Below are 26,847 nucleotides of genomic sequence, written 5' to 3' on the forward strand. Positions count from 1 at the left end.
TGGTCCAGGGCATGAGACTGGGAAAACTGACTCTGCTCCCCTCATTTGCCATGTGGGATGGGTGAGGAAAAAATGCCCTACCTCCCCTCACACCGTACCACCTGCAGCAAGTGAGTGAGTTGGTCCTACCCTTCACCAGCTGCAGCAATGAGAAAGTAGGCACGGCACCTGGCCTGGGCAGCACATTAGAGCTGACCCTGTTGGCAGGAACACAGGTGAGCCAGGCCAGTGGGTGTGAGAGCAGGAGAACTGCCACTGATCCCTCCCTCAAAATATGCCCTCCCTACCCCTAGCAGGGCATAAGAATGAAAGAGCTGGCCCTGTCCCTCACCAATACCAATGGCAACAATCTGGAGAGCTGGCTCTGCACTTCGGCTGGGCAACAGAGTAGAGCTGATTCTGGTGGTACAAATGAGGGTGAACTGACCCGAGGGTATGAGAGCAAGAGAACTGGCCCCCTCCCTTACTCTCTGCTACACTGGGTGAGTAGCTGGGGCGGTGCCAGAGAGCTCATCCTGGTGGTGACAATGAGGGAAAGCTGGTGAGCTGACCAACCCAGCTACCATCCACATCCAGAACCAGCACTACAAGGTAGTCCACCCCAACCCCTACATCATCAGATGGAGCAAGTCAAGGGGTGAAATCTACAAATCCAAAGCTGCAGGATCTCCATAACAGAAGGCAACAAAAGGATATCCAAGAGGAGTCCCAGTGAGGGCCCAGTATCGAGGGTATAGCAGAAGTCAGAGACCATCAAACCAGAACAATGACTCATTGCAGTGACCACTGATCAGTAAAGATGTATGGACTAAAGGGTAAACATGTGACTCACTGGGCCACACTGCAGCTTCCACACAAACATTTCCGTACTTGTTTTTATGTGTTTGTTTTGTGTTGTGTTTTGGTTTTTTTTGTTGTTGTTGTTCTGTTTTGTTTTACTTTTAAATTTTGTTTCAGGAGAGTGGTTGCAAGGGCAGAGGGCAGAAGAGAGAGAACAGGGAGATGAATGGGATCGGGATGCATGATGTGAAATCCACAAAGCATCAATAAAACATTTTTTAAGAGTTTTTTTTCTTTTTATTGTTTATTTATTTATTAAAGATTTCTGCCTTCTCCCCGCCACCACCTCCCATTTCCCTCTTCCTCCCCCATCAAGTCCCCCTCCCTCATTTTTTTAAAGTAATTCAACTTCATATATATGTAAAAGGTTATTTTAGACACAAGTAAATCCTTTTTTGGATTAATTTCATACATGAAATCATGGTTATAAAATTTAAGTATTTGGTGAAATACTAAAGTGTTTTGAAAAACTAAAAAAAACTCACTACACTGCATAGAATCATGTTAATTTTCAGTATATAAAGTGGAATATATTGATAAAATATTGTTCTTAAGTTTGTTGTTGATAAAACAAGACAATAAGAAAACATAATTGTGCAGGTTGTGGTTTTTTTTTTCCCCCAACGTGACATAAGCTAAAGTCATCTGGGCAGAGAAAACATCAACTGAAGAGTTTGTTCCATTATATTGACGTGTAGGAAAGTCTGTGGGGGCATTTTCTGGATTGGTGATTGGTGTAGGAGGGCCCAACACTGTGGGCAGTGCCCACCCAGGCAGGTGGTTCTGAGTGAGATAAAAAGGAAACTAAGGGAAACACGGGAAGCAAACCACTAAGCAGCATCCCTCCAGGGCCTCTGCTTCAGTTCTTTCCCCCGGGTTCTGGCCTTGTGTTATTGTGCTGACCTCCCTCAGCATTAGAATAAAATTGGGGAGTCATAAGGTGAAATCAACTCCTTTCTTCCAGAGTTGCTCTTGATCATGTGCTTTACCACCGCCGTAGGAAGTAACCTAGTGATTTCTGTGGGATAATGCTCTTGTACACTGTAAAGATTTATCACTCGTATTAGCTTAAGAAAATGCAGATTGGCCAGTAACCAGGCAGAAAGTATAGGTGAGACAACCAGACTAAGAGAATTCTGGGAAGAGGAAAGACAGAGAGTTAGTCACCAGCCAGACACAGAGGAAGAAAGATGAGAATGCCTCCCTAAGAAAAGGTACCAAGCCACGTGGCTAAACACAAACAAGAATTATGGGTTAATATAAGTTTAAACCTGAGCAATAGGCCAACTAGTTTATAATTAATATACGCCTCTGTGTGTTTCTTTGGGAATGAATAGCTGAAGACCTGGGCAGGACAGAAACTTCTGTGTACAAGTGATACATTATATTTGTGTGTGAGAGAGATATATAACAAACATTACTTAAGGAAACACTCAGGTTAATGATGCATATAAATGAGACCATGAGAAAATATGAAGTGTGGTCAACACAGCACTCTTCAGATGGGACAGGAAATTTGGCCTGATTGGTTAAAGACATAAAGAAATAAGATGAAAGTAAATGTAGGCTGAGGAATCTCAGAGAGTAAATTCACAAGGGCAAAAAGTAATGTTATGGAGATGCTAACCAGAACTGGGTCTGGGCAGTGTATGGGGAATATAGAGATCTGAAGACTGCATTCAATGCCTTAGAAAGCTCTTTTGTTAGTTGTAATTGCCACAGTGGGACTCAAACATCTCCAAGGCCATCCTTGCCAAACAATTTTTCTTTGCTGCAACTTAGGAGTCTTTGACAATTTCCCCAGGGTATGTGAGATGCACTAAGTTAAGAGGAGGTTTGATAATCTGCACATTCCTTCCATGTCTCTCTGGTAAGGGGTAATACAGAGTACATTGGGAAAATGCTGCCATCCCCTAGGCTATGATCACCAGTGAGAAGACTCTTCCTTGGAAAGAGAATCATGAACAATCATAAAAAATAAGTAAGTTCTCCAGACAAGACCTCTCATTCAAGGCCGGGTCCCTACAACATAAATCAGTTCTACCTAGAACATCTCTAGATGCAGGTGGGTCACACATCACCTTGGAGACCAAGAAAACTGAAGATGGTAATGCAACAGTTTCCTTTCCCGGAGCTCTGAGTGAGTACTGACGGGCTGAGTTACACTAGCCTCACAATTTTAAACCAGAATCAAGAAGTATTCTATTATATAATAAACACGAGATATCACTCTGCTGAGTATCTGGTTCGAGGATTGAGAGATGTTAAATTAAAGTAAGAACATTTATCACTGATCACACTCTCTAAGACTCATTCACCTATCTACTCATTTGACTACTCACAAAATGTAAAAAATATTCTCAGAATTAGAGGATAAAGGATTAGAGGTGTAGTCAACAGTTTCTGAAGTGAAATCAAGGAAGACTTGGAATACTACACAACTACGGAGAGCTGATCTCAGAGTTGACATTTTGTATCAGAAGGCATTGTAAAACCAATCAGCTCAATGTAGTATTGTCTACTAAACTGTCTGGGCTATTTTACAAGAAGATTTTATAGTTATATTTGAGATAATTAAGATAATGAAGATCATCCTAAAAACTTCTGGAATTGGATGAGATGCTGTGTAATTTATAATGTGGTATTCCCTTCTGTATATCATTGGTCATTAAAAAAGTTTCTTTGGCCTCTGACAGGGCAGAACAGAGCTAGTTAGGGGAAATTAAACTGAATTCTAGGAGAAAGAAGGCAGAGTCAGTGAGACACCAAGTAGTCACCAGAGAAGAAACACCAGATGCCAGCCGGAACCTTGCTGGAAGGCCACAAGCCTTGTAAAAACAATATAAAATTATAGAAATTGGTTAATTAAGATGAAATAGCTGGCTAGCAATATGCTTAAACTATTGGCCAAACAGTATTGTAAATAATATAGCTTCTGTCTGATTATTTCAGCTCAGGGCAACTGGAAACAAATGAGCAGCCTCTGCTAACAATTCTTAGTGTGAGAGGAATATGATCCAGACCAGTTATTTTATCTTCTCTAAAATGACAGTTTTTAGAAGAGTCAATGGTAATGGGGGGGGCGTTAGCAGGACACTTTGGTGGCTATAAAGTAAGTTAACTTCTCAAACAATGACCAAAGAACCACACATGCAAGCAGAACAGGTGGAAGTGAAATCAGATTCAAAGGTAAGAATACACAGTTGAACAATGAAGATGTGGGAAGAAATGAGCAACATCTTCATTTCTCAGGTAGATTGACTGTCACTACATGAATGTCATTCTATCATAATCTGAAAATGTCATGCAATTAGTTGACCTCAGGCTGTTCATGATGTTTCAAGCCTAGAATTCCAACACTTGGGAGGAAAAGGCAGGAGGATGTGAGGTCAAGGTCTGTCTAGACTACACAGTGAGTCCCTCTCCTTTAAAGGTAGACTCACCGTGAGGATGTTTCATTAACATTGTTTATGACAGCTGATCATAAATGTTACTTAGAGTGCTCATGCATAGGCACACAGATGTGCACACATACTCAGACATAAACACATACTTCAACACAGACGACTACTGACTATTATACTTCAGAAAGTCAACACATAAATGTCAAAACGCCTTATGTATGCCAAGGAGATTACAAGCAGAGATGCAACCTTTAAAAGATTAAGATCAGAAAAATAAGGAAAATCACAGCTGAGCAGGAGAGTCCAAACCATCCCAAATATTCATTTAATGCAGGAACATTTTCCTAACATCCTGAAATGTTCAACTTTCAGAACCTGTTCGTGAATGCCAAATTTTTCTAGGTATTCTATTTTTATACACCTTTGATTTTAAAATGTCTTCACACAGAGCTACAAAAGTATAAAGTTACAGCAAGATGATTTTTGAATAACTGGTGGGTGGCTGAGAGGAAAGCGTTAATAATTAGTATCTTTTACATCAGCTAACTTCATTTCATTTTTACTGGATGAAATATGTATGCAATATGAAAGGAAATACCAATTGTTGAGGTGTTGCTCTACTTGGCTATGGAATCCAGTAGAACCTGAAGGTCATTGTTCTCCTCTATGTATGGGGGGTAGTCAGTGAGAAAAGACCTATGTTATGTGTGTGTAGCCTAAGAAGTCTACTCCTTCTTCACCCACATGTACTGGGCTCACAAGAAAAGGCACAGAGCTGTCCAGCCCCCGATCCAGGGTGACACAGGTCAAAATCAGCTTGAGCGATGAGATATGTGACTGGGAATGATTTGTGACCTCTGCCAGAGGCCATCATTGCATTCGTGTGAAGGGCAGTTTACCGGTGTCCTTAAATGTTGCAAAAGGCTCCAAAGTGATTTTCTTTTCATGATTCAGAACATGTGTATAATCAAGAAGACCCCAGTTAGCAGAGTGAAGAAAAACACTCTGAGTGACTGAGAAGGTGTCATGACTGCAGCAGCTGGTACCTGAGTGATAGACACATGAGCAGAGTGCAGACAAGGGGTGCTGGGAACTGATGCCATCAGCCTCGAGATAAATGGGACACTTCAGGCAAACGTAGGTACTGTGGTTGGCAGAGGAGTGTGCCCTCTACAGGACTCTAGGCAATAGAAAGCCGTGCACATCCCCCACAGAGGAAACACATGAGCAGCCACTTGTGCCAAGATGTGGCTTCTACAGAAGGAGAATGGGGTGAGGGAGTCTTCACCTTTGGAACTACCTGGCATTGGGAATCTCACCTTGTACCCCAGATCTCCCAATAAAAGAACAGCTCTCAGGGAAGTAGGATACCGTCACAGTCCACTTCTTAAGCAATACTGTAATCGCTGCAAGAATTCATGCTCTCCTAAGGGACCACTAAAGAGCTGGTGTAAGGGAGTACTTCAATGTCAAGGACCTATGGAGGACTTTCATGTACAAACCACTATTCTAGGCACCAAAAGTAGACGGCTGAATGAGGTAGGTCAACTTATGGATCTAATTTCAGACCTAGTCACTATCCTGAATTACGCTTTTCCAGAACTGGTTGTATGAGGTAGAGCGAAAATAAATGGAGGAATTTAGCAAGAGAAAGTAGAAACGGTAAGTTGAGGAGTTGAAAAGATAATTACCCAGAAATATGGCAGGAGTAACTGAAGGACATAGTGGGGAAAGTCATAAACGGCTGAAGAAATGCACATGGGTTTTATCAAACAAGTCCTGGGTTTAAGAATGTGCACAGGTGTGGGAGATGCAGCATTTGGTGGACCGGTGGAAAGAATGACTTCCAGGCTCACTTCTAAACCTAAGCAGTCACAGCTGTGTATTATGTTGTATCTAGGCTCAGCTTGCATTTGACAAAAATCCACAGCTAAGTCAGCACTGCTGGTTTTATTTACCCTTTAGTCAATACATCCAGTTCATTTTCCCTTTCTACTTTTTAAATGCATGGCTTAAAAGCATTCAGATTTATCTCTTCCATTCTGTTTTTGTCCAGCTAAAAGTTTGCAGTTCAAGTGAATTCTGCCTTACATATATGGTAGCCACTATCTGTCTTCAGCATTTTTTTTTTAGTTATGCTGAGATCCTTTGGGATTCCGAGTCCAGCATCTTTCATATAGTCAGCCTAATTTGTGTACTGCAAGGATATTAAGCTATCTTCATATCATTAAACACATCATTGATAGGATGGAGACAATTAAAATCCTTCTGCTACTAATTGAGGAGCTATATGAAATTGCTTATTCTTTACTACTTCAAGAAAACAAATATGGCTGGACATCTTATAGTACCAGGCATGATACCATAAGAGCAATATACTCATTAATTAGTAAGCTCAACATTTGTTAAGAGTCCGTTTCCCCCAAGGAATAAACTGGGAAATGAGCGGATAATTGAAAAGACCCAAACACATGACACTTAAGATTTAGCTGTGAAGCCTGGAGGTGGTGGCACACGCCGTTAATCTCAGTACTCGGGAGGCAGAGACAGGCAGATATCTGTGAGTTCGAGGCCAGCGTGGTCTACAAGAGCTAGTTCCAGGACAGGCTCCAAAGCTACAAGGAAATCCTGTCTCCAAAAACAAAAAACAAAAACAAAATAATTGTGTGGTCAGACTGCTGGTAGAAGTAAGTACATGCTGTCATTTTTATCCTTTTCGAGTGATTCACGGCACTTAATCCTCATCAAAATCTTGTATAAATGATTACTTTATTCTTGTGTGAAGCAAGCCTCCAGAAAGATGATAAAGTCCATATGCAGAGGTGAGTGCAGCCATCATAAACAGCTGTACTCAACTGCCGTAGTCGTCCAAAACCATCTTAGCTCTCCTGGTTACTCTGTGTGTATTCACGCTTTGTTCCCCAATTCACCTCGTCTTCATATTTCCCACAGCGGCTTCAAGCACAGCAGTCAAGTACCTTCCTGGAGTGACTATTCCAGCTAGGGCACTATGATGACTTCCAGTATAGCAGACTCGGTACAATGAGTAATGTGTTAATTTGCCAAATCTGCTTGTATGGAGCAGGTGCATGGGTGAAGGTCCTGTTGGTTACTGAAATTTTTTCTTCTTGCCTATATCCTATTCAGATTTTCCAAGCTATGATAAATTTCCATTAAAAGGGAAAGTTATGTTTATTCACACCTGCCTAGTATAGTTTGTTAAAATGCATTCATAGTTAATTCTCGAAGTTGCTAGACGACATAGATTTTCATGAGATTGGGAAGGAGAGTCAAATGTCTCCCTCAAGTTATGTAATATCTACTACAAGCCATAAGTGAAAATAGCATTAATTTCATGCCTCTTATACACTGTAAGATAGGACATTACCTTTTTCCCTGTGTTCCTAAGTGCCTAGGAGCTTCTCAGCTTGGAAGAGAACAAGAAGTGCAAAACAATTTGTTGAGTTCGTTATGAGCATCGCTGATGGAGCGAAGACAGTTAAAATCCTTGTGCTACTAACTGAAAAGCAGTCTGAAAGTACAGATAGAAACCATACAATGAAATTTTTACTTAAGAACAAAAGACACCTTTCCCTGGAAAGTTCAGAGATGGTTTTATCCGTGGGATGAACGTGGGTACATGTTTCAGGCTTGCTCTATTATATATGTTTCCGTACATGGGAAGCCACATATTTACCTCAGGCCATTTTTTTTTCCTGCATAGGCAGATGTAACTCTTCTTGGTCCTTCTGACAGATGCCTGCTGACTTGAATGAGCCTTCTGTGAGTGATGCATGGATCACGTACACTCACCACAGGGAAGCAAGTGAGTACTGGGGCGGGAATTAGAATTGTGATCTTAGCCTGGCTAATTCTGGGTCTTTAGCTACTTGAAGAATTCTGCCTCATAAACGAAAAAGAGGAAGAAATGAGAGCAGCACTATGCTTTTTGTGAGGTTCATGTTATCCATGTATGTATTTTGGTTTTCTTGGGTGCTGGGGTAGGATATAGGATCTTACACATGCTAGACAACCTCTTTTATGTGTCATCTGCACCTCAAACCCCACATTAAATTTTTAACAAATTTTTATTAATTCTTTGAGAATTTCATACATTGTACTTTCAACATATTCACAGCTCCCCTAAACTTCCCATAACCTCCCTCTCTACCTTCCATCCAACTCTGAGCTTTCTTCTTTTTTATTCACACCCAGTCCAGTTTGTGTTGCTTATCTAGTCTTGATGTCTGCTCAACCTGTTAGGGGTCACATTATTAAATAATACTGGCTCTTCCTCTCCCAGCAGCTATCAAATGCCAACATTAGATTTTTAAATGCCTTTCCAAGTAACAGCATTTGGATTTGGAACTCAGTGCCATCAGGGAAGTAATATAGAATTTCTACCTTCAGACAAAGAAGCCTTGGGCCCAAAGAACTGAGTTGTCTGGAAAAATCCAGATAGCAAGACTGGAGTTCTAAAAAGGGCCACAACACCTTAAACCAGAGATTTCCTATCTGAAGAACAGAATAGAAAGAATGCTGGATCAATGGGATGGATTAGCAAATGAGAAAATGATGAGCATGAGTTTTGAGTATTTGTAGAATATTGACAGTAGTGTTTTAACCTATACTCCTCACAGGATATAAAGAGTTGAGTTTTAGTGTTTGTACAAGTGAAATGCTATGGGAAATTCCAACTCCACTTCACAAAAGAGTTTCGTGTTGGTGGGTTTCTCAGATTGGCCTCATCTACAAGGCTTCTTTTTTGTCTTTATTTTGGTCTTCTACTCCCTAACTGTCTTTGGCAACACAACCATCATCGCTCTTGCAAGACTGGACGTTCGACTGCACACTCCCATGTACTTCTTCCTCTCCCACCTCTCCTTCCTGGATCTCTGCTACACCACCAGCACTGTGCCCCAGCTGCTGGTCAACCTTCATGGACTTGACAAGACCATCAGCTATGGAGGGTGTGTGGCCCAGCTCTTCATTTTCCTTGCTCTGGCCTCCACAGAATGTTTGATTTTGGTGGCGATGGCCTTCGACCGCTATGCTGCTGTGTGTAATCCACTCCATTACACCACCATTATGCACCCCCTCTTCTGCAGGGCATTGACCATCTCCTGCTGGATAGGAGGCCTTGTGAACTCTCTGATTCAGACAGGACTTGTGATGACCATGCGACTCTGTGGCCATCAACTGAATCACTTCTTCTGCGAAATGCCCATATTCCTGAAGTTGGCCTGTGAGGACACAGAAGAAACAGAAGCTAAGCTGTTTGTGGCGCGAACAATAGTCTTATTGTGCCCTGCAGTTCTGACTTTAGGATCCTATGTTCACATTGTTCGGGCTGTACTAAAAATCAAGTCAAGGTCTGGACGCAGAAAGGCTTTTGGGACTTGCGGGTCCCACCTCATGGTGGTGTCTCTCTTTTATGGCTCAGGTATTTACACATATCTCCAGCCAGTTCACAGATATTCTGAAAGCAAGGGAAAGTTTGTTGCCCTTTTTTATACTATTGTTACCCCCTTGTTCAACCCTCTGATCTACACCCTGAGGAACAAAGATGTGAAGGGGGCCCTGTGGAAGGTGCTAGGGAGAGGCACAGACCCAGGGTAGCACATGAGGAGGAAAAGAGTTAGTAAAATTATTGTGGTAGCTCTCCATCTAGAATACCATTTGAGCTTCAACTGGTCACAGCAAACAGTCCAGTAGTTCTCAGGATGTTAAGGCCTTCCTTTTGAGTACACTGTAAGAGGCTATCTGTCGACATACCTTGCAGGTCGGGATCTAGGGACTTTATGTAAAGCAGAATTAGATGTTACAGTTTTCCACAAGAATTTACTTGGAGACTATATTCTGGCCATACTGGAAAGTAGTAAAGAGCCGTTGGTATTGGGGTAGTGATGAGGGAGGTAATTAAATGTGACATTACTTTTTGTGAAGTCAGTGATTCCTAACACAGATGACACTGGCCCTAATTAAGTCATTAGTTCTCCCTCCCATTTTTAAGTATTTGTGGGCCTGGTCACACACCCTCTCAACATCTTAAGGCCTATTTCTAACTTTCCTGACATTTGCTACTCTTCTAGCTTTCTCGTGGTTTCTTTCCTGAGAAAATAAGGAGATCATGGTCTGAGACACTTCACTCGCATATAGAGCTTTAGATCTTACGTAGGTATCCTCCTGGGGAAAGTTCGACAGTCTCATTCCAATACCACAGATTGATTGAAGGCACAAATACAAAAAAAAGAACCATGTTAAATTTTCAGAAAAATATCATACAGAGGATTATGTCATGGCTTTATCTTGGAGGTCATTTTTGACTTTAGGTAGTTTCTTCTAATGTATAGTAATTGCAAATGTCACTGAGGAGGACACAATTTCCTGAGACTACCTCTTAGCTCTCCTGTGGGTTCTTTGCCTGGGTAGAATACCCAAATTCAGACAAAGCTGATTTCCAAGAGAAAAACATACAAGTGTTATTACTTTACGTATACATGAAGAACTTCACAGGAGAGCAACTTTTCAAGAAAAACACTGAAACAAGTTGTTTCTATAAGTTTCAGGCAAAGAACAAATCATTTGTGAAGAGATAGCAAGCAAATGGGTCTCTAACAAAGTAGTATATTCTAGAGATTTTGCTAAGACGCATGCCTGTAGTTTGAAAGCAAGATTAAGACGAGTGTTACTTTAGGTGGTTCATTTACTCAGGTTCATTACAACCCTACATTACTAGTCTTGGTGACAAAGTCAAAATCATCATTATGGTTTCCTGCTTGCAGAAAAAAACAGGCTACATAGGCATGCCTAAAGCTGCATTTTCTCACATGATTTAATTTCAAGTAATCTATATTCCAATACTATTTCTGTTTTATTTTATATTTTGAGATATCCTAGTCAAGTCCTTCCGTTGCTTTGAGGTGTTGTATGATGCTTTAGTAGACAGATACAATATGCAATGACCACTTTGGTTAATTGGCATGTCTGTCACCTCAAATATTTATTATTCTTTATTCTGGAAACAGTCATAATCACCTCAACTAGCTGTTTTGAAATATACAATTAAATACTGTCAGCCATTGTTGTCCAATGTGCTATAAAATTTTAGGAATTATTGTTCACATCAGAACAGGTGAACCACTCAGCAATTTCCTGGAGTTGATTAGTCATCGGGGTACTTAATAGGTGCTTATAAAGTCTCATTAAAAATGTACTATCCATGAGACATTTGGACTAGAATGGGAAGTCATACAAGGCCTGTAGCTACCATATTCTAACAGGAATTGATATGGGTTACAATGCATGATCAGCAACATTCTATGCTAGAGTCTAGTCACTTGAAGTTATAAGATTCAAAGAGGAGGGGAGGAGGAGGAGAACGTGAGGTGACAGGATGGTTGAGATGGAGGAAAGACAGAGATAGAGAGCAAGGAAAGAGATATCTTGATTGAGGGAGCCATTTTGGGGCTAGCAAGAAACCTGGCACTAGAGAAATTCCCAGGAATCCACAAGGATGACCCCAGCTAAGACCCTAAGTCATAATTGAGAGGGTACTTGAACTGGCCTTGCTCTGTAGTCCAATGATGACTATCTTAAATGTCATCATAAAACCTACATCAGCCACTGATGGAATCAGATGAGATCCACAGCTGTGCTCCCAAAGTTCAGTCGAAGAGAGGGAGAGAATATGAGCAAAGAGGTCAAGACCACTATAGGGATACCCACTGAAACAGCTTACCTGAGCTAATGGGAGCCTGTCAACTCCGGCCTGACAGTGAGGGAACCAGCCTAGGACCAAACGAGGCCCCCTGAATGTGGGTGACATTGTATGGTTGGGGCAGACTATGAGGTCACTAGCAATGAGACCAGGATTTATCCCTACTGCTTGTTCTGGCTTTTTGGAACCCATTCTCTTTGAAATCTTGTTCAGCCTAGACATAGTGGGGAGGGACTAGGTCTTGCCTCAAAGTAATGTTCTATACTTTGTTGACTCCCCATGGGAAGCCTTACCCTCTGTGAGGAGTAGATAGGGGGTGGGATGGGGGAGAAGATAGAGGGAGCAGGATGAGGAGAGGGAGTGGGAACTGGATTTGGCATGTAAAATGAAAAAAAAAAGATAGTTTTTTTAAAAAAAAAATTAAAAAAAGATGACATAAGAAAAAAAAAGATTCAAATCTGGGAATGTTCCCTAACTTTTGGATGAGGACTCCCAATGTCATGTCTCATGGTCTTGCCATATAAAGGGCAAAAGATTTTTATAAATTAGGGATTCTCAAGGCCAAAGTTTTTAACAATAACTCCTCTGGCTCCTTAAAATTTTACTCTCAAATATACAGTGACCTTTTAAAATTTCTTTCTATTGTTTGAGAGTTCATATATGCATATAATGTGTTTTGAAAAACTCCCACCTCACTTCTCCTCTGCTCCCCTACACCTTTTCCCTTCCAACTTCACGTGCTTCTATTTCCGAAGCCACTGCATCCGCTTAGCTGCCTCTGCGGGCATGTGCAGGACCGTCTATGAGAGTGCGTGTAGCCTCTCCAGGGAACAGCCTTGAAGAAAATCAACATTTGCTCCGCCAGCAATTGTCCATTGTCAGTAGCTCCTCAGCGAGGGGTGGGACTTGGTGAGCCCTCCCTTTTCCATACTAGGACTTCAGCTGATTTGATCTTGTTTAGGTTGAGCATGTGGTCACAATTAGTGTGACCACAGGAATACAATAACCCTGTCATGCCCAGAAAAATACTATTTCACTGCAAGTGTCCACTACCTCTGGCTCTTCCAATCTTTCTACACCTTCCCTTACAATGATAACTGAGCTTTGCAGGGAGAGGGCTTAATATAAATGTCCCATATAGAGCTGAGCACTCCACAGTCCCTTAGTCATTGCACGCTGAATACCTGTGATTCTCTGTATTGGTTGTCATCTGCAAAAAGATTTTTTTATTGAAAATAGATTTTTTTTTCATACAGTGTATTCTGACCATGGTTTCCCCTCCCTGAAACTCCTCCCAGATCCTCCCCACCCACCCAAATCCACACCTTTTATTTTCCTCATTAGAAAACGAAACAAACAAACAAATGAGATGGGGGCAAACCAAGCAGGGGAAAAAGCACACGAAACACATACAGATGCAGAGACGGAGACACACTTGCCCACAGAGAAATCCTGTGAGAAACACAATAGGTAAGCAGAAGCCTGGTGAGGTTTTTAAAAACACAAACAAAGCATCATAAGACAAGATACCACTGCATTCATCTTGTCTTGGCCATCTACTGCTGGGCATGGGGCCTGCCCTTGAGTGTGGTTTGTGTACCCAGTCAGACGCCACTGGAGGAAATTAATTTTTCCTATGTACTGTAAAGTGCAGTGAATTGTTTAGCTACTGCACAATCCAAATGAAGTCAGAGAAGGAAGCCTTCTTAGCTAAACAGAAATCCATATTTGTACTTGCGGTGTTGAGTCCCTGAGGGATCACAATGGTCATCCCTAGGCTTAAATGGTTTTCACTGGGAAACCTCCGGCACCCTTAGTCTTCAAGGGCAGCCGTTACTAGAGCCAAAGGCCCATCTTCCCTTTAGAGGGAGTGACTTTTCCACTTTTGTGGTCTCCCACTTTGCAGAGACAGTGGTAGCAAACACGTGACCCTTTAGAATACTCTTTTTCGCTGCCTGAGTCTGCCCTACCAAAGGAAATGATGATTTTCAAGTTTATTGTGAATAAAACAGGATGGAAATAAGAAATGGTGATATATTAAATATTGACTGTGACATACATTAAAACCTCAAGCTTTTCATCAAGGAAATAAATGTTTATTTAGTGGGATCCTTTTCACACAGGGGGGAGAATGAGAGTGTTTTCTGGGGTGTCCATAGAAGGAAATGAACCCATGTGTATGGTAAAATTCCAAAGAAGGTGTGGAATTTGGTCTGACTGATGACAGGACTTGGGCCAAGGCAGAGGAAATATGAGGACTCTCATTATGTAGGGTCTCACGAGTAAGTAATGGTAGTTGTGAAGATGCTGAATAGATCTGATTATTTTGGGCACAGCATAGAGCATAGATGGAGCTGAAGGTGGTGGGGCAGGTCTTTGAGAGTCTGCCAATTGGTTATAATTGCCACATTGGGGCACAGAGGTCTCCAAGGCCATACCTGATGAACAATTTTTTTTTTGTCAGGAGGAATAGGTAATACCCCCAGGATAGAACGAAGTGAGGTGTTCACACTGAGGGTCAGGAGATGTCTAGATATTCTTAAAGTCCAGAGGTACTTTGGTAAAGCACCAGGTTCTACCCAGCCTCAGCTGGTTAGGATACACATTGGCTGTGCAGGGGGATACCTCTACCTTCTAAGCTATGAGGCTCACTTACTTCTCTCTGGGTCAGAACTATGTATATTCGTGACTTCTCTAAGATAGGAGCCCTGTCCTAGGACCTCTATACCCAATAAAACGGACCAGTATCTCAAAGAAACAAGTCTACCTTGAATCTCTCCAGATACAGACAGTCTCAGATGTCTCACAAGTCAACAGACTCGAGGGTGGTAAATGAAGTGGTTCTCTCTTCCGGAACTCTAGGTGAGTAATGATTGTGTGAGATGTTCGGGATTCACGGTTTAAAATAAAAAATGACATGATTCCACTAGGCAATTGGCACTGGGTTCCACTCTATTTATATGTGGCCTGCTTTGAACACATATAAATGTTAAATTTATGAAAAAACATATTTTATCATCTATAGTCTATATCAGCATCTATCCTCTCACCTGAACATATGAAACATATTAAAATTTCAAAACTAGGAAGGCTTACTGGAAGCACAGACAATGAGAGGGAAATCATCCTTAGACAGAGACATAAAATAAGCAATTTGTCCATTTAGTCTTTCATGTCAAAAAAAAAAAAACCAGCTGGATTCAAACCATGATTTTGTAGCAGTATACACACAATGCTAGTGTGCTGTTTGGGGTGTCTATCAGTATTGAATATCACCCCAATCTGTGGCCTAGTATGGGATGTTGTGTGGTCCTGGTGTGAAAGGCAATATCCAGATCAGAATATTTGATAGTGAGTTCATATCCCAGACACCGATGAGAGGGGGTCCTCTGTGGCATACTAGGAAGATATGAACTTAGATAAGGTTTTAAAATCCACAGTTCACAGTGAAGTTAATCAGGAAAGAACCTCTTGAGAACTCCCCACCCTTGCCCAGACAGAAGATTAAATGAAATGGTTTGAATAGAACTCCATGGCGGTCTGACAATATTAAATTAGTGAACTAGCATGAAAGGGGAAATAACAGGAGCTGTTGGGGAAAAATTCAAGCATGAGTCCTGACCAATAAATTAATTATGAAGATTATGCATAGATACACTGGTCCATGCACACACTCACGCACACCAACACTCATAAAGCTGAACACAGATAATCACTGACTTTTCTATAGCTGGAAACAAAATATGTAACTGTCAAGAGTGCTTTGTGTGGCCCAAAGAGATCTGGAACAAGAAATAAACTTTTAAAACACATACAAAACAAGTGTCGGGACCGGGGTGTGATCTCCAACGTCGCACTCCATCATCCAATGACTGCAGGAACATTTTTACAGCATCCTGATCAAATCCTCACCTCTGAGCGAGCAGGCGCCTTGCCAGGTACGTGAGAATCACTTCCTTTCACAGCAGTGTATTTTTAGATCACTTCGCTCCTTCTTTGGTTCTGCTCATATCAAGCCACAATCTGCCTTCTTGGAAATGTCACCAGTGGGTCTAAGTTTGGACCTCTCAAGAACAAAGAGGATTGGGTGTGTTTTCTTATGTGGCAGGTTTTAAACAATTTACACGTGTTTTCTAATCTAAAAATTCTGTTTAGAGCAACTGTTCCTCATCTAGGGTGTCCACATGCTTTGTCGACCATATTGTCCTTTGCTCTGCTATCAGAGCGTTAAAACAACTTAACACTCCATATTCTCTCTGACTGCCAGGCACCATATTTTTATTTCAGGATGAAGTCGTAGGAAGGTATTTGTGGATGGATGGATGGATGGATGGATGGATGGATGGATGGATGATGGAAACGCGAGTCATCACGGAACAGTTATATGTCAGATAAACATAATTTTCTTCTTTCCTGAAATATGATATTTGGGCAATATGAAATGAAATAGAAATTTTAAGTTATCACCTTCACTCCAGCTTGAATGACACTATCTATTTTCCTTTATATTTGGAGGTATTTTGATTGAATAAAATCCATTATCCATGTGTTCTGCACCAACAGAAAGCCTCAGTGCTGCCCAATCCCCTAAACTAATGCAACCAGAATCTAATCTTTGCCTGGGCTATGAGATCTAGAACTGTAAGTAAGAGGAAGGAACTGCCAGTAGCCCCTCACTGAGTTCACAGTGAAGAAACTTGAATCTGAATTTGAAAACTAGATAAGGCTCCAGACAGTTGCATTTTGTCACTTCCCAGTACAGACACAAGGAGGCTCACCTCCACATGGGAGCTCAGGAAAGAGTAGAGGAACGCTCTGTGGAAGATGAGAAGTTGTCATAACTGCAACAAGTGGTACCTAAGTGATAGGAACACAAGGAGAGGGAGGGGGTGTCGCTGAACACAGACAGTCACTAGCATCAGTTTCACGAGAGACTTAGACAGCGTGACTGTTCAAAGATCAGGCCAGTCACTGCAGAGACCCAGGGATTAGAATGGCAGGATCCATTCTCCCAGAGAAGTGACTCACTAGCAGACATGAGTCTATGTGCCAGATGAAAGTCAGTACAGGTGGAGCAGAGATGGAAGAAACTCTACCTTACAGTCCATGTAGCTTACTCTCATTGCACACTAGATTCCAGGTACACAGATCAGATCCAGGGAAATAGAGCTACCTCTACACACTACTGTCTACACAAGACTGAAACAATAGCACTGCTTGGCACCTAAGGACCTGCTCAAAACTGGAACAAGTCTGAGCCTGCAGACTCAGGAGTGTATCAAGCATTCTCATGCATCTATCATTATTCTAGGTCCTAAAATTTTAAGTCCGAACTTCCTACCCTGATTTTGCCAGAAAGACTAAAAGAGCTTGGATTTTTTTCATAATTAGATTCATAGCAAAGTGGAAGGCTAAAGATATTATCTAGCAAATAGTTTGACTCATGATAGATCAATGAGTCAAAGGAAGAAATCCCCGTGAAGACAGGAATGAGAAACGAGCCATGGAGAGAGAAATGGAGCCATACATTGTGGATGAGAAAGTGAGCCCAGGGCTTCACTCCGCAAGTTTTGATTTGGAATCTGCACATGAATAAGAAAGTACCTTTGGGTTTCCTCCCAAACTAAGATTTTTTAAAGGTTTTGTACCACCATTTTTATCAAATTTTAGCTTGCTATTGTTAAATCCATTTGTCAAAAGGGCACTACTTCCTAATGTTGAGTCTTTGGCCATTGTGCTCTTTAGTCACCTTCTAGTTTCTGCTTTTAAAATAAACTATTGTCAAATGGTCCCTCAGTTCTGTATGTGTCCAACTGAGGTTCCGAACCTCAGTTCAGTTTTGCCTGTTCAGTGTTGTTTTACAATTAGATGACGAGGCATTTGGCTACCTTAAGAGAGTCATAGTTACTTCCGCCGTTTACCCGCGCTTCATTGAATTTCTTCACTTTGACATTCAGAGCACTGGGCAGAAATCACATCACGTCAACACCCGCCGCAGGCCTTCGCGATGCTTTACAGACTGTGGTAGCCACTTGATGTCATATTGCTCTAGGTTACATTGTGTTAAAATCTTTGGGGACTGGGATTTCAGGAATTTTTATATAATAATTCTTTTTTTAATATATGTTTCTATTTCTTTTTTTTTAATATTTATTTATTTATTATGTATACAATATTCTGTCTGTGTGTATGTCTGCAGGCCAGAAGAGGGCACCAGACCTCATTACAGATGGTTGTGAGCCACCATGTGGTTGCTGGGAATTGAACTCAGGACCTTTGGAAGAGCAGGCAATGCTCTTAACCACTGAGCCATCTCTCCAGCCCCCTATAATAATTCTTTTGATGTTTTGTTGAGTTGTAAATATGCTAAGAATGTCTGCATGATCACATGAATATAATTGAGATTAAACTGTACAGCATATCGTTAAATGAGAATAGGACAGTATTGGTTCTTTATTATTGCACAGAAAATAAATATACCTGAGATATTTGGGTGTATCAAACACAGTACCAGGGTGTGGAATACATTCGTTAATACACCCAATGATACTCATTGAGAGGCTTTCATTTTCCAATACTGCACTATGAGATTGGGGTACAATGCTGAATAAATTCACAGATCCAGTTGGATGGTCTTTAAAGAGTATTGGTAGGACACAGGAGTGTTAAAAGTATATATGACACATCCTTCATAATTTAAGAATGCATGAGAGCATTTAATCCCCATCAAAAAAAAAACTATCTTGTATGTGCTGGTTAAAGAAACATATAAATTAACACTTTGTCTTCATAATTCACATTTTCTGCATCTTTCCCAAAAAGGCACTAGTATGATACTCAAATGCATTTCTTGCAGCATTGCTCCTGCATGGTGCCATTAGCAACCTTATAATGCAGATTTAATGAGAAGGCAATACATGAATTTGGCATAATTTCTTATATTAAGCAGAGGTGAAACTTCAGTTAATCACGGATTTCCTTCTTTGTGATGAACTTTTTCATATGCCTTTTATATTTTTACCACAGAAATATTAACCTTTAAAAGCAAGCAATTTTATGCATATGCTACTTCCATATTTCATTCAAGTGTGTTCATGGTTAATTCTTAGGTTTCCTGAAGGGATATTTCATGAGACTTGAAGAACAAATCAAAAGTTTCACACACAAAAAAAAGTCTTTAACATTTTCTACACGCCCTGGATGAAAGCAAGGGTAACTCAACACTTGTCACAATTAGTAATGCTAAAATACTTAAGGGAAGACATGTCTTCTTAAACCCACTCTGTCACTGTGTTGTCTGGCGCCCAGGAACTTGGAGCTTTTGAGGACCAAAGAGATGAGAAAGATTGTCATTGAACACAACAGATTCTAGAGAATATTGCTGCAAAGAATTTCTGGCTTGAGAGATGAGAACCACTCCTCCTGGGAAGTCCAAGGGTGGCTGGTTACGTTGATTGAAAAAGTACCATACATCCCAAGCATAATGGCTCCTGAAGTGAAACAAATATGTTAAAAATAATTTTCCCCTAAAAGGATAGAGGTCCACTCTTCTTAATCTTTTACATCAGATGGCAGTGGTATGAGCAAGGCTTCCCAGATCAATGCACTGACCATTTACACTGAGCAGAAGGTCACAGATGTACAAGAGGGGACAAACATGTGATCTCAGCCTGGTTAGACCCAAGGGCTAGAAACACGGTGCCTCATAGACTGCGGAGAGCAGAAGAGAAGACCATAGAATACTACATGCATTTCTGTATGGTCAATAATTTTCATTTATTTTGCTTGACTTTAGAAGTTCTTGGAATCAAAACCAAACCCCCTACCACCAAGATGAATGCTCGTTCTGCATTCAATTTTTTTAAATGCAGTTTCCAAGTTAGTGCAAATGGATACAAATGTCAGTTCTACTAAAGAGGCAATTTGTCAACCCTACTTTCAGAAAAGAAAGTATCAGATTCAAGGATTGACAAACTTGGCTGACGTTCTGGAACACACAAGCAATAGGACTAAGGTTCAAACATCCTAATGCACTTATCTCTGCATTAGTGAGAGAAAGACAATTCAGCATATAGAACTGAGCAGTAAGATGGAAATCAAAGTCCCTGGTTTAGGAAAACTTAGGGAATATTGGGAATGTTATTTAGATTCTCATTCTTCATAGTGGATATTAAATTGGCCCCTGCTATTTGCACACACAAAAGGCTATGGACAATTTCAATGGCAGTTTAGGAGGGAGCTTCATTTTGGTTGGCTTTTCAGACTGGCCTCAGTTGGAGCTCATTCTTCTTCTCTTTATTTCAATTTTCTACTCTTTGACTCTCTTTGGCAACACCGCCATCATTGCTCTTTCCCGAATGGACCTCCAACTGCACACTCCCATGTACTTCTTCCTCTCCCACCTCTCCTTCCTGGATCTCTGCTACACCACCAGCACTGTGCCCCAGCTGCTGGTCAACCTTCATGGACTTGACAAGACCATCAGCTACGGTGGGTGTGTGGCCCAGCTCTTCATATCTCTTGCTCTGGGCTCTACTGAGTGTGTGCTCCTGGTGGTGATGGCCTTCGACCGCTATGCTGCTGTGTGTCGTCCCCTGCATTACACAATCATCATGCACCCCCTTCTCTGTCAGGCATTGGCCATTGCTTCGTGGGTAGGAGGCTTCTTAAACTCTCTGATTCAGACAAGTCTCATGATGGCCATGCCGCTCTGTGGATACCAACTGAATCACTTCTTCTGTGAGATGCCGGTTCTCCTGAAGTTGGCCTGTGAGGACACGGGAGGAACAGAGGTCAAGATGTTTGTGGCCAGGGCTATAATCTTGGTTTTCCCTGCAGCACTGATTCTAAGCTCCTATGCACAGATTGCCAGGGCAGTGCTGAAGATCAAGTCAATGGCTGGACGCAGAAAGGCTTTTGGAACTTGTGGGTCCCACCTCCTGGTGGTCTCTCTGTTTTATGGCTCGGCCATCTACACATACTTACAACCCAAGGGCAGCTATTCTGAGAGTGAGGGGAAGTTCGTTGCTCTTTTTTATACCATCATCACCCCCATGCTCAACCCTCTGATTTACACCCTGAGGAACAAGGACGTAAAGGGGGCTCTGTGGAAGATGTTAGGAAGAGCCACAGACTTGAGCTAGGGGAAGAAAACAGGGCCAGTACAAACTTCTGTGATAACTCTCATATCCTTACGCCTATCCTGTTCTGTTGAGTAAGAAATAAGTCCCAGGATTTTGTTGCTTTCCTCTTTTGGAGTTGAAAGTCAAGATCTCTTTAGCCTCTTTCTCTGTTAGGGTCTAGGGTCCCTGAGGGAAGGGGCTCAAAGCCGATTTAGCTCAAGCAATGCACAAGAATGTTTGAGAAGATGCTCTCTTCTCACCACATGAGAATAGCACAGGTGTTTAGGAATTCCTGCGTATGCAGAAAGGCTTAATTGGATGTGACACCCAAATTTCTCCAAAGCCAGTGATTCCCTTTGTATGTGTGTGCACTTTGCCCCTCGGTGCAGAACACTGTTCATCACTGATCTTCTAACTAGTTAACTGTATCCTCTCGGGGTTTAGGTTCTCAAGTAATCCCTGCCTTTCTAGTTTTTTAGTGCTGCTGTTACTAGAGGGGGGAAAAGGAGACTGTGGTCAGATATACATCATCAAAACAGAGTTTTTGAGAGTTTTAGAGATGATGTCATTTCACTAATACTTAAGGAAAATAGCAAAATTGGTGAAAGAGCACCAAATAATAAAAGCATCAAAATCTCAGTTGGGCCACAGGTTTGTTTGTTGCCATGGTGAAGATACTTTCATTAAAGAGAGAAGAGAATAGAAATGATCATAAAAAGAGTAAGCATTGAGAAAGTGTTATAACAGAAAGAAAGAATGGAAAAGGGTAACACTAGTGAATGCAAAGAGAGAAGAGTTGGTGGAGGGAGGTGGTATGGAGCCAGGGGATTCTACAACTGTTTCTCTTCATTTGCTTAAATGATGGTTTCAGATCAAAGTATAGATACCTTTGAAAATATGCTTTAAAGTTTTAATAACTTTGAATAAAAGAATTCCCATAGTAATCGCTGTTTACATAGTCTTTGAAATATTTTTATACAATTGTGCGAGCTAAATATAATCCCTAATAATTCATGACTAAACTAAGCATCAGTGTTTTTAAGGAACTTACCCATGTTCACACGACATGAACCCGAGACACTTTTCGTGACCCCAATCCAACCTGTACCATTGCCCTTTATGATTCTCTTTATCTGAGAAAAGATTCTCCTCCCCATCAAACTTTCTCTCAAGGTCTTGGATACCAAAGCTGGTGAGTCACCGTACCAGAAGATCACTGTCACTGACCTGTATGTCCAGCCAGCCTCGAGAGAGAAAGCTCAATAGTAGAAGAGTGAGCTTGGAAAGCTGGGAGGGAAGCTAAATGTGAGCAGAAAGTGCACCACAAGTTCTCCTTGCTATGTTCAGACCTAGGGTCTGTATTCTTCTGAGTTATGAACATTCTACCATCAGCGGACTTGCTTTTGTTATTTGTATAAAGTGAATGCATGTGAGCATTGGTCCCACTTTTTGAATGTTTTATGTCAAAAATCCAGGCTGAAGAATGTTCTACATTGTCACACTTAGTACCTCAACATTTTTAATAAGTATATTTCCTCTCCCCACCGTGCTGTTTTACTGATGGAGGCACTAAAGTTTAAGTGAATTTTGTATGAATTACTTCAGGTTGTCTAAGCATTAAATGAAGGGTCAGCATTTAGACCTGGACTATTATATTTCCGGTCCTTCTTCCTTAGCTACTACTCAGCCATTCGTACTTTTATACCTCTTTAGCTCAAGATAATCACTAACCATGTGCATGAAACAAATGCTTTCTCCTGCATCCTTTCTTACTGTTTACACAATTATGGCATATATACATACTTAACAGAGAAAGGAGGACTAAAGTTTTGCGACTAATGGATTACTCTTTTATTTGGCAGTCGGTAAAAAGAGATGATCATTTAAAGATAGCATAACTGCAGCGGAGCAATTGGTGTCGCTGGGCACACACAGTCATTGCTTTGCAATTTATGTCTTGAGGGATGCAGATGCCATCTCCATGGAAACCTCTAACCCCTGGGTATTCACAGACCTTTTCATTTGTGACGGTGGCTAAATGATTTTTGTCACAAAGAGCAAAACCATATTATTTGCAAAAAAGAAAAAAGAAAAGAAAGCCATGAATACAACCTGAGTTAATCATATTAAGAGAATTAAGTCAATCTTAGACAAATGTATGTTTTCCCTCATTTTTGTTTTCTAGATATTATATGTGTGTGTTCTATATATGATCATATATAGGAATTATCAGCATAATGAGAAGCTGGCTATTAAAAAATAACAAAACTGACAAACCCTGTGTAGTAGTGTAAATGCAATTGGCCCCCATAAGCTCATAGGGAGTGACACTATTAGGAGGGCTTGTTGAAGGAAATGTGTCACTGTGGGGGCAGGCTTTGAGGTCTTTTTTTCTAAGGCTTCTCTCAGGTCACAGACCACATCCTGTTGCCTTCTGATCAGGATGCAGCCAGCACAATGTCTGCCACCAGGCCGCCATGCTCCCTGCTGTGATGATAATGGACTGAACCTCTGAACTATAAGCTGCCACCAATTAAATGTTTTCATTTATAAGAGTTATTGTGCTCTGGTGTCTCTTCACAGCAATAGGAAGCCTATGACACCTTGACAAAAAGAGAGAGGGAGAGAGAGAAAGAGAGAGAGAGAGAAGATGGAACAATGGAAACCATTGAAGCAGACTCTGTGGAAATGCCAAAGATCACGAATATCTCTATGAGAAACTGTAAACCAATGAGTTTGATAACACAGACAAAATGGACAAGTTCTTGGATATATTCAACTTAGCAAGACTGAATCATAAAGAAATGTAAAGCTTCAACAGAACAATCTCAATCAGTGAGATTACATAAGTGATTTAAAAATCATCTCACCAAAAAAACACCCAGTACCAGATGACTTACTCCACTGTTGAATTCTATCAAACTTATAACAAACCAATGTCACATCTTTCTTGATTATTCTAGGAAAAAAATGAAAAGCAGAAAATTCTTTCAGATTCACTCTGTAGGGTCAGAATTACTCCAATAGCAAAACTAGATAAACGCACACACACAGAGAAAGAGAGAGAGAAAGAGAGAGAGAGAGACAGACAGACAGACAGACACACACACACACACACACACAGAGAAGCTAAAACAAAAACCACGAGCCAATATCCCCAATGAGCGTAGGTGTAAACATTTTCAATACAATACTAGCAAATCAAATCCAATGATACATTAAAATGTGTATTCACCATGACAAAATGTTATTCCCCAAAATGCAAGAATATATCAATATATACCTATCAATACACATGACACAAACCAATAGAACACAACAAAAAAATGATGATCTCCTTGTTGGGTTGCCTTGTCCAGCCTGGATAGGAGGGCTTTTTCCTTGCCTTATTGTATCTTATTTTGTTGAGTTTCGTTGTTGTCTCTTGGAGGACTGCTCTTTTCTGAAGGGAAATGGATCTGAGGGAGAGAGGAGGTGGAGGGAGAGCCATGAAGTGTGGAAGGAGGAAAAACTGTGGTTGGCATGTATTATATGAGGAAAGAATCTATTTTCAATAAAAAAAAATTTAAATTAACATGATGATCTCAGTAGACAGAAAAATTTGACAAAATTCATCAGTTCTCTAAGATAAAATCTCTGAACAAATCAGCTACAGAAATGCATTGCAGCCTAATAAAGTCATACACATTAAATAAACATACTAAGTGTTGAATATGTAAAAACCAAAACTTTCCTTTCTGAGGTCTCAAACAAGACAGTGATGGCTCCTTTACCCATCACAGGACAGGAAATCTTAGTGAGAACAAACAAGCAAGAAAAATAAATGAAATTACATTCAAATTAGATACAAGAAAGCCAAATTGCTCATGTGGGAAGACCACATGACTTTCCACAGATAAAAGCTTTCAAAATTTAACCGAAGAACTATTGAAACTAATGAGCAAGTCCCTCAAAGTCACAGGACACAAAACCAGCATGGAGGGGGGGAAGTAGGGCACACCTTCTTGTTGTCTAAACCCTTTGCGTTGTGTTCTTATCACTGTAGAGTTTTTTCTCAGGTAGGAGTCCCCAAAGAGAAGCGTCCACCAGAGGACACAGCAGTGGTTACAGCTTCACTTCCTGGCTTCCTCACGCCTTGAAGCTAAGAATATTACCAGGGGCTGGAAAGATGGCTCAACAGTTAAAAGAGTGTTGGCTGCTCTTCCAGTCCACCTGGGTTTGATTGCTAGCAACCCCCAGCCGTCTGTAACTCTAGTTCCGTTGAAGTCAATGCCCTCTTCTGGCCTTTGCTGGCATTGCACACATGTGGCACACTGACAAAACCGGCAGGTAAAGCACCTATACGTGTCAAATAAAAAGTATTAAAATTAAAGTATTTTTAAAAAGAATACGAAGTCACTTTATTCTGAATTTTATATTTCACATATAATTGTTTGATAGATGAATTATTCTGCATGCATGGTGTACAATAAGGGACCTGATGTAGTCAAGTTCAGCCCAAGGTTGAGCTTTACATGAGTATAAATTCTATAATTTCAGGGAAAAACAAATGAAATATTTTACTGAAAACTTCAGTGTATGGTATGTGTAGTATGTGTGTGTGCGTATGCATGTTCCTAAATGTGTGATCACATGTGTGTGTATGTGTGTGTGTGCAAATACTCATGCAAGTATGTATGTGTCTGTCTGTGTGTGTGCAGAGGCTCAAAGATGACATTGAGTATATTCTTTAACTGCTCTCTACTTTGTTTGTGTTTAAAGATTTGTTTTATTTTCACTTATACATCTTTGTTTGTATCTATGCATGTATGTGCATGCCTGTGCAGATACCTGAGGCCAGAAGATGGATTTGGATCTCCTGGAAATGGAGTTGCAGATGGTTTTTGAGCCACCCAATGTGGGTGCGGGGGACTGAACTCAGATTCTCTGTGTAGCTGGGCCCCGGACCTGAGCACAACTCTCTCAGTGATGGAAGCGCCACTCAGGCCGTAAAACTCAGCACGCAGACAGCACCATCTGCCAAACAGAAAACAAAGACCTGATGCATCAAAGTCTATAACAGTTCTGAGAAAGTCTCTAGGTGTACTAACCTTGCTTTTTAGCTTCTATAGTTCTGCTTCCGGCTAACTGTTCTTGTTTCCTGAAGTGTGCCAACCCAGAACATGGTTTTTGTGCTTAGAAGCTCATCCTGAGAAAAGCTCAGCGCTACACTAGGATCCCAAGCACCCAGTGTAGTCCCTGGCTGGCTGATAAAGACTTCCTACTGACTTAATCCTCTCTGTCTTAGGGTTTTCTATTGCTCTGGAAAGACACCATGACCATGGAACATTTAATTGGCTCACTTTCAGTTTCAGAGCTTCAGTTCATTATCACCATTGTGGGGAGCATTGTGGCTGTGAGCATGGTGGGGGGTCGGGGGGGAAGCATGGCGGCGGGGATCATGGTGGCGTGCAGGCAGACACCGTACTGAAGCTGGGAGTGCTATGTTTTTTAGGCAACAAGAAGCCAACTGTCAGTCACACTGATAGAATCTTGAACAAAAGCGACCTCAAAGCCCACCCCCATAATGACACACTTCCTCCAACAAGGCCACACCTCCAATTATGGCCACTCCCTTTGAGGGTCATTTTCTTTCAAACCACCACAGCATGTCTGAGCAGTCTTCTGTGATGACGATCCCTCAACACTGAAGATCAGTAAGCACTCTTAATTGCTAGGCTGTCTCTGCCGCCCCTTCACCGTACTTATTTTTGAGTCTCTC

The 26,847-nt window shown here is 41.2% G+C and overlaps 2 protein-coding genes across 2 annotated transcripts; both read left to right on the forward strand.

Annotated features, from left to right (window-relative positions):
* The first annotated feature begins 8,927 nt into the window (after positions 1-8,927).
* LOC130878039 (olfactory receptor 10-like) lies at positions 8,928-9,863 on the forward strand. Its single transcript, XM_057775797.1, has one exon. The coding sequence runs from the start codon at positions 8,928-8,930 to the stop codon at positions 9,861-9,863; it is 936 nt and encodes a 311-aa protein (XP_057631780.1).
* Positions 9,864-20,171: 10,308 nt separating this feature from the next.
* Positions 20,172-21,107, forward strand: LOC130877666 (olfactory receptor 10-like). Its single transcript, XM_057775145.1, has one exon. The coding sequence runs from the start codon at positions 20,172-20,174 to the stop codon at positions 21,105-21,107; it is 936 nt and encodes a 311-aa protein (XP_057631128.1).
* Positions 21,108-26,847: the final 5,740 nt, after the last annotated feature.

This window comes from Chionomys nivalis, chromosome 7 (genome assembly GCF_950005125.1).
Source record: "Chionomys nivalis chromosome 7, mChiNiv1.1, whole genome shotgun sequence".
Classification (NCBI taxonomy): domain Eukaryota; kingdom Metazoa; phylum Chordata; class Mammalia; order Rodentia; family Cricetidae; genus Chionomys; species Chionomys nivalis.

What these genes read in the sequence shown, in the direction of transcription:
- LOC130877666 (XM_057775145.1), top strand. Translation starts at nt 20,172, where the DNA reads ATGGACAATTTCAATGGCAGTTTAGGAGGGAGCTTCATTTTGGTTGGC.
- LOC130878039 (XM_057775797.1), top strand. Translation starts at nt 8,928, where the DNA reads ATGGGAAATTCCAACTCCACTTCACAAAAGAGTTTCGTGTTGGTGGGT.